Source organism: Cebus imitator, unplaced genomic scaffold (assembly GCF_001604975.1).
Source record: "Cebus imitator isolate Cc_AM_T3 unplaced genomic scaffold, Cebus_imitator-1.0 Scaffold61, whole genome shotgun sequence".
Lineage (NCBI taxonomy): Eukaryota > Metazoa > Chordata > Mammalia > Primates > Cebidae > Cebus > Cebus imitator.
The window spans coordinates 8,535,108-8,547,527 of NW_016107376.1; the positions used below are offsets into that span (position 1 = coordinate 8,535,108).

The 12,420-nt window shown below is 39.1% G+C and overlaps 1 protein-coding gene across 4 annotated transcripts in view; it reads right to left on the reverse strand.

Annotated features, from left to right (window-relative positions):
• The window catches only part of TNIK (TRAF2 and NCK interacting kinase), a 412,478-nt gene that overhangs the window by 140,993 nt on the left and 259,065 nt on the right, over positions 1–12,420 (reverse strand). For all 4 annotated transcript variants that reach the window (XM_017529736.2, XM_017529735.2, XM_017529734.2 and 1 more), the window contains exon 4: positions 5,393–5,518. In XM_017529736.2, the coding sequence (XP_017385225.1) occupies positions 5,393–5,518 (126 nt within the window). The remainder of the gene's footprint in view (positions 1–5,392; positions 5,519–12,420) is intronic.

Sequence of the window (12,420 nt, forward strand, 5' to 3'; positions counted from 1 at the left end):
GTGATCCACCCGCCTCGGCCTCCCAAAGTGCTGGGATTACAGGCTTGAGCCACCGCGCCCGGCCCTGGTCTCGATCTCTTGACCTCGTGATCCACCCACCTCGGCCTCCCAAAGTGCTGGGATTACAGGCTTGAGCCACCGCGCCCGGCCAATTTTGCTCATTTTTAAAAAAAACTTCCCAGGGGATTTTACAGAACTTCCGACCGAACTGAAGTGTTATGTTTTAGGATGCCTGCATTCTGGTCCCACATCATCCACTAATTAGTTTTGAGGCCCTGGGAAAGTCAATTAACTTCACTAGGACCCAGCAAAGTCTAAGATGACTAATTCTCCTTCTAGCTTAAAACATCTCAGGATCTGGAAAAAGGTAAAAATGAGTCAAGCCCTGCTTGACCACCCCTCTCCTTCCCTCAACCATTGATTTGTAAATAAACACCCCAATTTTAATAATCCAACTTAACATGAAAACCAACTATCCTACCTGGAATGTCACAAAATGAATGAAATTAATAGTTAGGTGTGGCTCATCTAGAAATAGCGTCCTAACTCAAGTGATAAGCTGAGAGGTGGTTCTAAAGCTATATTAATGCTTTATTTTAAGACCACAGTCCTGACCAAAGAAAAAACCTTTCTACAGACAACTTTAAAATAGCTATCATTCCTTGTATTATGAATAATGCTGCAATAAACACAGGTACTCAGATGCCTCATTGAGGTGCTGATTTTATTTCCTTTGGATATATACCCAGAGTGGGATTTCTGGATAACGTAGTTCTATTTCCAATTTTCTCAGAAACCTCTGTAGGATTTTCCATACGGCTGTACTAACTTACACTTCCACCAACAGTATACAAGGGTCCCCTTCTCTCTACATCCTCACCCACAATATACAATTTCTTTTTCTTTAAAAGAATTTTTTTTTTTAAATTTTTTTGGTAGAGATGAGGTCTCACTATGTTGCCCATGCTGGTCTCGGATTCTTGGGCTCAAGCAATCCTCCCAGCCTTGGTCTCTCAAAGTACCGGGATAATAGAAATGAACCACCATGCCTGGCCAATATACAACTTTTTTTTGTTGATTATATCTTAATAGAACTGGGAGAAAAAAGTCAGGATAGTGGTTTTCCTTGGGGTGGCAGTGATTGAGAGGGAGCACAAGGAGGACTTACCAGGTTGCTGATAATAAACTGGGGGATAACAGGTATCATTCTCTACGTGTGATCTGCTACAGCTTCTGGCAATTCAGGATCATTGCTAAAATGCTAAATTGTTGACAATGTAGAAGTCCTTTGGAAACACGAAGACAACTTAACTCATGCCACCTCGTCATATCCTGTTGAAACTTCAGGGCTTAGGGAACCTGAACTCTCAAAAGTACCTGCTGCAACCAGGTTTTGTTCTAACAATATAATTTTCATTCATAAACCAATGATTTTGTCAGCATCATATTACCCAGTACCTTCCAAAGGCTGCAGAGGGAGGCAAAAGACACAAGCCTTGCCCTCAGAGAGTGGATGGTGTTTATAAGGATCAAGGACAGCCCAGTGGCAGCAATAACAAAAGCAGCAGCAGACAGGGTTCAGATGCTGAGCTTAAGAGAAATTTCAAGCCAGGTTCAGTGTCTTGCATCTGTAATCCCAACACTTTGGGAGGCCAGGAGTTTGAGATCAGCTGAGGCAAGAAAGTGAGACCAAAAATAAATAAATTAGCTAGGCATAGTGGCATGCACCTGTAGTCTGAGCTACTCAGAAGGCTGAGGCGGCAGGATCACTTGAGCTCCAGTATTTAAGGCTATAGTGAGTTATGACTGTGCCACTGCACTCCAGCCTGGAGGACAGAGCAAGACCCTGTCTCTGGTGGGAGTGTAAATTAGTTCAACCATTGTGGAAGACAGTGTGGCGATTCCTCAAAGACCTAGAAATGGAAATTCCATTTGACCCAGCAATCCCATTACGGGGTATATATCCAAAGGATTATAAATCATTCTACTATAAGGACACGTGCACATGAGTGTTCATTGCAGCACTGTTTACAATAGCAAAGACCTGGAACCAACCCAAATGCCCATTGACAATAGGCTGGACAGGGAAAATGTGGCACGTATACACCATGGAATATTATGCAGCCATCAAAAATGATGAGTTTGTGTCCTTTGTAGGGACATGGATGAACCTGGAAACCATCATTCTCCCAAACTGACAGAAGAGCAGAAGATCAAACACCGCATGTTCTCACTCATAGGCGGGTGTTGAACAATGAGAACACATGGACACAGGGAGGGGAGCACTACACACTGGGGTCAGTTGGGGGGAAATAGGGGAGGGACGGTGGGGGGTTGGGAGTTGGGAAGAGATAGCAAGGGAAGAGATGCCAGATATCGGTGATGGGGAGGAAGGCAGCAAATCACACTGCCACGTGTGTACCTATGCAACAATCTTGCATGTTCTTCACATGTACCCCAGAACCTAAAATGCAATAAAATAAATAAATGGGAAAAGAAAAAAGAAAATGTATTAAAGAGAAAGATTAGGGGGAAAAAAGCAGGTATAAAAGAAACATGTTTTTTAAAATTAAATTACTAAAATTACTACCTCAAAATAAATATTTTCAACATAATTAGTATGCATTATTTCAGATATTCCCACCATGTCACTACATGTATATTTTTCCACAAAAATAAAAACATACAGTATTTACTTATAACCTCTTCAAAAGGTTTTAAAAAGTCCTATAATTGCTTTTTTTGTTGTTGTTTTTTGTTTTTGTTTTTGAGACTGAGTCTTGCTCTGTCACACAGGCTGGAGTGCAGTGATGTGATCTCGGCTCACTGTACCTTCCACCTCCTGAGTTCAAGCAACTCTCCTGCCTCAGCCTCTGGAGTAGTTGGAATTACAGGCACCCACCACCATGCCTGGCTAATTTTTTTGTGTTTTTAGTAGACAGTGTTTCACCATGTTGGTCAGGCTGGTCTCAAACTCCTGGCCTTAAGTGATCCACCCACCTCGGCCTCCCAAAGTGCTGGGATTACAGGCGTGAGCCACCATGTCCAGCCCCTACTACAATTGTTAATGCTTATCCATTTATAAATGTAGAGCTACATCATTTTAATAGTCTGAAGTGTCCCTTAAGTGACTCGCTAGTGGTTAACCTCTACATACATCTTTATGTAGTTACCTAAATAAATGACCTTATTTAGGAGACATTCCTGCCTGTGGAAATACTGAGTCAAAAGTAAGGGGCTTGCTTTGGAAGAGAGAGAGAGAGAGAGAGAGAGAGAGAGAGTGTGTATGCGCGTGTGCATGCCAATTGCCCTTGAGTTAAGTTGAACTAGTGTTCATTCCATGAGCAGTGGGTATGAGTGTCCATTTTGGACATTATCATTAAAAAAAAGAAGTCTTTGCCAATCTGCTAGGCAAGAAATGGTATCTATTGTTTTCTTGTGGATTTATACTGTTAGTAAGAATAACCTTTTAAAAATATCTTTATTGATAATTGATATTTCTTACTTTTTCGGTTGTAACCTTTTCCTTAACTCAACCTTCCTATTAGTAATTTTAAGTTTTTCCTATTGATTTATAAAAATGCTTCATCTCTGAAGGTTATGAAATTTCTTTGCACATTATATATAAATGAATATTTTTACACAGTTATTTGCATTTTTACTTTTTAGTTAAGACGTTAAAAAAATGTATATAGCCAAGTTCATCAAAATTCTATTTTATATCAAAATTCTATTTTATGATGTATTCTTTTGTTGTCATATATGTCTCTTTAGGATTATATAGTCATATTTATTTTCTCTCACTATTTTTATATGTTTAATCTTCATATTTACATGTATTATACATTTAGAGGCCACAATTAAAACCTTACTGTAACATTTTCAGAATCACACAAACTATATAAAATGTGTTTACCATCAAATTATTTTTTTTTTTTTACATTTGGAGATGAGTCTTATGGAGAAAAAAAATCCCAACAGTTCTTTTCATTTCCAAAGATTGAGTATTTATATTAAATGACACAAAAATCTTGTTTTATAAGCTAACAATTTTATATCCTTTTTGGTCACTGATTGCATGACTGCATTTGGTGTCTACATTCTGTCTTCTCCACTGGATTGGAAATGTCTGATGCATTAAAAGAGTTACTTCTACCCAACACTGAGTACTCTGGGAATTCTCCATGAAATAGCTAATACTAGATCTACACAGTTCAGCACAGTACTTGGCATACAGTAGGCTCTTGCTAATGCGGTAAAATTTTTTTGTTAGGCACATACAAAACCTCTGGAAAATGAGCAAGATGGTAAGTGGTGAAAAAGGTATTTTTAGAAGCGTTAATATAACAACAACAGGTGGGATGAACAGAAACTGAAAGAGAGGAAGAGGGGAAGGAGGGACAGAAGGCTGGAGGGCAGAGGGAAGGAGAACGCTTGAAAGAGAAGTAGATCAACAAGTAGGGGGCCATTGTAAAGTCCAGGCTTCCGCCGAATGGGCCTGTACTAGGGAGGTGATTATAAAATTGGCAAGGGAAGGCCAAACCAACACAGCATTGTAATCTTGCTGAAGGACTAAGTGAATAAAAGTTCCAAGGACAGAAACCAGCAAGGTGAGAAAAAAGCAATCTGCACTAGGCAGAGCAGCGGCAGGGTTTGGTATCAAACACAGTAAACTCATTGGTGGGACAGCCAATGAGAGCTGCCTCTTCGACTGCCAAAGATAAAGGACTGGCGCACATAGCTAAGTGGACTGGGGAAACATGAAAGGAGAACAGCCTTTGCAGAGTCCCTGCTTGGTACCAGACACTGTATTAGAGATTCTACTTAACGAGTTCAAGTTTATGTTTCAGAGTCACCCACACGTTAGTGACAGACAAGGAATCTCACAGAGCTTGGTTAGATCCTAGCTCCATCACTGATAGCGATGTTGACGTTGAAACAATTTACGCATTTTTCTCTAAATCTTAGTTTCAACATTCATGAAATTAGGAAAATAATAATACCTAACTCAAAGAAGCAAAATAAATGATATAGTTCATAAAATGTAAATAGCATGTTGCCTAAAATAAAAACACAATTAAATTATGTTTATTTTACAATTTTATTGTGTTTTTATTTTTGTCAATTAGTGGGAAAAAGAAAACAAAACAGAGAACTTAACAATTGGCTTTGGGGATGATCCAGATTAAGGGATAGAAGGAATATTTAGAGATACTGAAAAGACAGATATTTAAGGAAATGTGAGAAAACCCTGAAAACACTATGTTATGGACATTATGGTGGTTAAGGGCTAAAGGAGTTAATCAAATTTAGTCCTGAGGATAGAAAAATGAATCATTTGGCCCTGTTTGTTCTTCATGTATATAAAGCCAGTATGGACAGCACTACATACCCAAAGTTGGTCATCCATGCCTGGTGGGTTCTTTTTGATAAAAGCACCATAGTATGTAGCAATATTCCGGTGATGAGAATATTTCTTCAACATGTTAATTTCTTGTTTGATTTCTTCCTCTTCATCCTGTATGAGAACAATATAAAAATTATGTCATGAAAATCCACTGTTGTTTGTAAGATTCTGTTCTTCAACACCAACTAAATTCTTTTTCTTCTTCCTTAGTAAACAAATGAGCATAATTATTACATATGAATGCAAAGAACAATTCTAAAAGATAACATATTGACTGTCCAAGAGAGTCTTCTGTTTGCACAACAAAGAGGCATAGCACAATCTGTTGGAAAACAAAGCAAAAACGCCCCAAACAACCCCTCATCTCTTCACCTAGAAGAGATCACTGTAGAAAGACTACCGAGATGAAATTCACTGTAGGCCTCTGGGAACTACATTCATCAGGTGTGTATTACTGATTCTACCTGGTATAAAAACGATTGAGGAAAGTGAAAAATACTAAAACCATGGGCTCTCAGAATTCCATTTTGTTAGGTTCATTTTCTTTGAAGCCTCCTTTCATTGAAGTACCTGACTGAAGACGATGAAAGTCAGATGGGAAAGGGGCAAAGGTAAGTTCTCTAGATCCAAGGAAGTTCACAAAGCAGGAGTACCCACCTCACCTTCAGGAAACTCAGCGTAGAAAGAAAGGGGGCAACCTGGTGGTGCTGAGGATGTAAAAAGAGACAACTCTCTTAGAGAGTTAGTTTCTTAATATTCAGGTTTCATTCACTGTGAATTTTGATGTGGCGTCCACCAACCTGGACCCTTTTCAGAGGTCCTTGCAGTGCTGGTGGAGATGGTGTGACCTCCCATCATTTCATTTTCTTGATGCGTACACATTGGTTGGACTGCAGAAGACTGCTTTATTGTTGAGGTTGGGGGAAGAAGTTTATACCCCAGGATAATTTTTTAGATGCAGCAGTAAGCTATGACTATCCCTGGGTGTAAGATGTGACATTACTATGACCTGAAATACCACCCTCGGTGTCCTGTGTCCTTCCTCCCCTCCAGCTGCACTGCCTCCTTCCAGTGTTACTGGGACTTCATGCAGTCTCTCGTGTGCTGTCTTCTTTCCCCGCCTCTTCTTCACATAGTTTCTACTTACCATTTCTAATTGAGTTTAATCGACATTCACCAGGGATCTCTTCCTTAATTCTCTAAGGCAATGTCAAGTCCCCCCACTGCATCTGGTCACAGCCCCTACACTCCTTCACATACCTGCTGTATTTGTTGACGTCGGTATGGAGGTATGTCCCATGATTACCCCATTATTTGACTCTCTTCTCCATATATTGTAAGCTCTCCTCTTCAGATCTTCAGATCTCAGTTCCATAGTTCCTTCCCCAGCAAAGCTCCCTGATCTGCCCAGTTTGGTTCTAGCCCCGTGAATCATCATGTATCTTTTCCCTCTTAGCACCTATCATAATAGCCACCCACATTTATCATTTGATTAAGGTATCTTCTCCTTATCAGTCCGTAAGAACCGTAAACTCAGGAATCCTGCCTGCTTTGTTCTCTATAACATGCCTACCACCAAGCAAAGTGTCTGTGAATAAATGCAACTAAAAGAATGAATACCTGCAAAGACCCCAATGCCTAGAGCAGCATTAGTGATGTTGAATATTAGATGGAATAGGTAAGAACAGGGTGAGGAGAAGAGTGAAGTGCTGGCATTTGCTGACCATGCTTATTTACTAAAATAAGCTTTAGGAAAAACAAAGGGGATTTGCAAACCTTGGAAAGTAAGGCATGTTACATATCACATGGCTTAACTAAGCTGAAGACTCGGTAATCTCACAATAGAAGCTATGCTTGGGATGCTGGGCTAAGGAGACACACGTGGCCGGAACAGCGGGGAAGGGAGTCAAGGAGTGAGATGGGGAAGGCACGCTGCTGACCTATTCTTCTCCGCAGCCATCAGAAACTCCCCATGCCTTCACTGCAGGTCATGGAGCGAATGACCTTCAGCGGCCTTCAACTTGTTGAAGGGTCCTTACAGCACACCTCCAATGTCTTACTATGGTGCATATTAGCTATTTAAACTTGCTGTGTGGGGCCAAATAACTGTGGATGAATGTAGGATGTGAGTGGATATACTCTGGGGAAGTCTCAACAGAAAGGGGGAAAAGTGACTGAGGGTTTCTGTGGGCAGCACAGCATCGACAGCTGCTTCCATTAAAAAGGCAACTATGTGAGGTAATAAAAGACACGGATCACTTTCCAACCACAACCTGTCAGTCTTAGTGTCAGTCATTCTTAGTGAGAAATCAGGCTGCTTCTACAAGTATTTACCGCTGGCCTCCTGGTTCTTAGCAGGATAGTGCGTGATGTGGGAAAGACAGGGGAGGGGGGCACTGCCTATAAAAAGCTCACCATGTCATTAAGAAAATAAGAACTCATAAAACAGATTAAATAAAAGCAGAAGCCACTAGGTAATTAAATCCAAAATAAATAGTACTGGAGGTCAGAATAAAGTCAGTACCTTCTCCATCATTTTGCAAAGGTAAACTGAGGCAATATGACCGTAAGGAAAGCATACGCATTGAGTACAGGATCAGAAAGATGAGGGTGGGCTGATGGGGTACATGTTGAGTTTGGGCACCATTCCCTTCTGGCTGCAGGATCTCAAAAAAGTCACCTATATTTTTGGAGCTTAAGTTTTCTCATTTATAATGAGATAAAGATATTATAAGTCCCAGCATTTTGTGGTAATTAAGGCATGTGAGTTATAAAGTACACTACAAAGTAAATGTTATTACTAATCCAAGGAAGCAAAAAATAAATGACTAAATGGGTAGAGGGTAAAAACGTAAGTCACTTGAATTTTAGGTTTAAATTGCACTGTTTCCAAACACAATTATGGAACCACTGTGGGTCATGGTTAGGTAGTTCTGAAATATAAATCCTTGATCTTGATCTCACACAACCTTTTAAGTGAGCATACAATTTAGCAGGCCTTCAGGGCTACTGTTTATCCAGATTTTTACTCTAGGGCACAGATGGCAGTAAGTTATTCAGTGAAATAGAAAGGAAGGCCCTTACTAGTGAGAAGAACTCATTTAACCATGCCATAAAGAGTTCAGCCTCTCACAATGTGGCCCATCAAGAGAGATGAGTTACAATGCTTTCCAAAGAGTCAAAGAGAGCAATGGAGGCTAGAATTAAACTAAAAAGTTATAAGGGAGGAATATCCTCTATTTTGTAAATGTACTATTTCTAAATCTTAAGTATTAAGCAGAAGGATCAAACTCTCTGATAAACTGGGCAATAATGAAAAATAAAGTCGTGGTACCAAATTGTCACACATTTAAAAGAGTAACTTCAATAAGCCAAGTCTGGTGCTCTAGGAATAAGCATTACTTAAATCAGAAGACTTCAAATTTCAGTCATATTCCTTGTGTTAACCTCAGCCATAGCATTTAAACTCTCCAAATGTCAGTCATTTTCAGCTATAAATAGGAATAAGAATACCTATGTAAGCCAATTCTCAGGGCTTAGAAATGATTAACTGCTTATCTAAATGCAGCTTTAATTTTAATATAAAGAAGATATTTTTTCTCAAGATCACAGGATCTACTTATTGCTTAGTATTTATGGTAGAATGAAAAAGAAAATGGCCATGTTATATGGCCTACCTGCATCTCGAGGTAGAGTCCATTTCTCTTCTCCCTGAACCTGGGCTTGGCCACATGACTTGCTTTGGCCAAGGGGACATTAGCAAATGTGATGGAGCAGAGGCCCGAAAAGCGCTTGTGCTTTGAGACTGGCCCTCTCTTACTGCTTGTTAGAGAACCCTTCGGCCCCCATGTGAGAAACCGGGATTGGCCTTCCAGGAGATGAGAAACCATGGGAAGATAGGCAGTTTTCAAACACAAATAATTCCAGTGGGAATTATCTATTTCCTTGCATTTGAAACCACTTTTAAGCCACTGACCACCTCTGATAGCAACATGATTGTCACCATGTGATCATACAATTTTATACTGTAAGTGAGAGTATAAATTAGTTCAACCATTGTGGAAGACAGTGTGGTGATTCCTCAAGGACCTAGAAATAGAAATTCCATTTGATCCAGCAATCCCATTACTGGGTATATACCCAAAGGATTATAAATCATTCTATTATAAAGACATATGCACACGTATATTCATTGCGGCACTGTTTACAACAGCAAAGACCTGGAATCAACCCAAATGCCCATCAATGATAGGCTGGACAAGGAAAATGTGGCACATATACACCATGGAATAGAGTTCGTGTCCTTTGTAGGGACATGGGTGAATCTGGAAATCATCATTCTCAGCAAACTGACACAAGAACAGAAAATCAAACACCGCATGTTCTCACTCATAGGTGGGTGTTGAACAATGAGAACACATGGGAAGCATCACACACTGGGGTCTGTTGCAGGGGACCAGGGGAGGGACAGCAGGGGGATGGGGAGGTAGGGAGGGATAACACAGGGAAAAATGCCAGATATAGGTGATGGGAGGATGGAGGCAGCAAACCACATTGCCACATATGTACATATGCAACAATCCTGCATGATCTGCACACTACCCCAGAACCTAAAGTACAATTAAAAAAATACATATAAATAGCCAAAGCCAAAAACCTCATGTAATGTTTACTGTGTACCAGGGGCTATGTATGAACTATCTTACTGTGCACTCAAAGCAGCTCTATGGAGCTGAATCCTATTTTACAAATGAGTAAAATGAGTCTGAGAGAAGTTAAGTAACTTTCCCAAGTTCACTCATATTTTAAACATTAAAGCTCAGATTCCTGCCCAGATTTGTCTGACTCCAAAGCCAGTATTCTTAATTCTATAGAGAAAACTACTAGTCAGATGATGGGCAATTATCCATGGTGACCAAAACCAAAGTTGTTAATCGGAAGAATTTAAGAGCATCTGAAGTCAGGGCAGAAGAGAACCCTGACTTTAGTCTTCCAATTAAAGGAGCTTGTTAGCATACAATAATATTTGCTTAGGATTGATTTCAAGAAATAAAGAAGGGATTTTAAGTTGCATATTTATTACACAGGGGAACACACTTTAAGTACCTATGATACGCTAGGATATAAAAATGCAATAAAACATTTAATATAGTTAATATGCTCTGTAATAAAGTCTGCCCAACATTTAACTCTCAATCCATGGCACAGGAATAAAACCATGTAATTCCTACAGCAAGTCCAAGGGACTGGTCAGGATGAAGTCTAGAGAGAAGTATAACGTGTACAGGTTCCTGAATACCACTACTCCACAGATGTGTGGACATTGGCTAGAACCATCTCTGCTCCCGCTCACCTGCTCTGCTTTCACAGCAGCTGTTGCCATGAAGCAGGTGTTTGTGTATCTATCATTCTCACCTTCAGCACTGACTGAATGTGGCAAAAAGTAGGAGAGAAGTTATTATTAAAGAATCACAGCCTATGAGAATTTGAAGGGATCATCACTATGATCTAGAATGTAGTTTTTAAAAAGTTTCTAAAATAATTTGTGATAGTGAAATCTCTCCCTGCAATAGAATTTTTTTTCAGGATGCTAACATATAGCTGACAAAAACTAAATTTTTTGAATCAGTAAACACTTATTTGTTTAACTATGCAATATCTACTTATACAATTAGTCAATGACAACAAAGAAGTTGTTCTAGTGAATACAAAATTAGAAATTTAAAGTTACACATCAGCTCCAATATCTTATTAATTTTCTTTCTTTTTTTTTCCCAGTTCTATAGGAGGCAGAAAAATCTGCGTTTCCTAAGATAAATAGTTGAAATAGTTAAGAGCATGTCTTGAAATTTTAGCAGGATCTTCATAATCAATGATATTCTGCACATGAATAACGTAACCTAGCAGCACAGATTAAGAGGCGGGCATTTTCCAGTGTGTTCTAAGTTGATTTATAACATATAGTTTGAGGTCTGCTTTTTAAATCAGTTTATTAAAGGTCAAAATATATTTAAAATTAAATGAGAATTAAGCACGTAAATCACCTAAAATTATCTCAGGGTCAAGTTATACACCTTTGGGTCTGTTTCCTTAAATGCATTATATCTAATAGATTGTAATAAATAATTACAATAGACTGTACTCAATAATTAGATGTAATAAACCTATCACATCTAACAGATTTAAACAAACAGGCTCAGAGTGGTCCAAGGAGTTGTCTAAGTCTCTATCTCTTCATTGTACCATGGATAGGACTTTGTTAGGACATTCCTTAGGCAGCACTTGGATTTGCCATATATTTTAATTCTAAGCGAAATCAATTCATTCAAGAATGATTTACTCAATCCAGCAATTTCATTACTATGTATATATCTAAGAGAAAACAAATCATTCTGCCAAAAAAAATACATGCACTCTCATGTTCACTGCAGCACTATTCACAATAGCAAAGACATGGAACGAACCTTGGTGCCTATCAATGGTGGAATGGATAAAGAAAATGTGGTATGCATGTACCATGCAATACTATGCAGCCATAAAAATAAATGGAATCATGTCCTTTGCAGCAACATGGTTGAGCTGGAGGCTATTATCCTAAGCAAATTAATGCAAAAACAGAAAACCAAATCCTGTATTTCTCACTTGAGAAAGGGAGCTAAGCATTGGGTACAGGTGAACATAAAGATGAATTACTACAGGGGGAGGGAGGTAGACAAGGGTTGAAAACTGACTGTTGGGTACTATGGTCAGTACCTGGGTGACACAATCATTTGCCACAAATCTCAACATCACACAACATACTGAAGTATCAAACCTGCATAGGTACCTCCTAATCTAAACTAACAGTTGAAAAAAAAAGTTAAGAAAAAAGAATTATTTACTAAATGCCTGCCATATCCTAATCATAATGCTAAATGCCAATAATATAATCATACTACCATAGGTGTAACAGATTCAAATTCTGCCACAATGAAGCTTACTACAGTTTAGTGGAAGCCACGGATATGAATCAA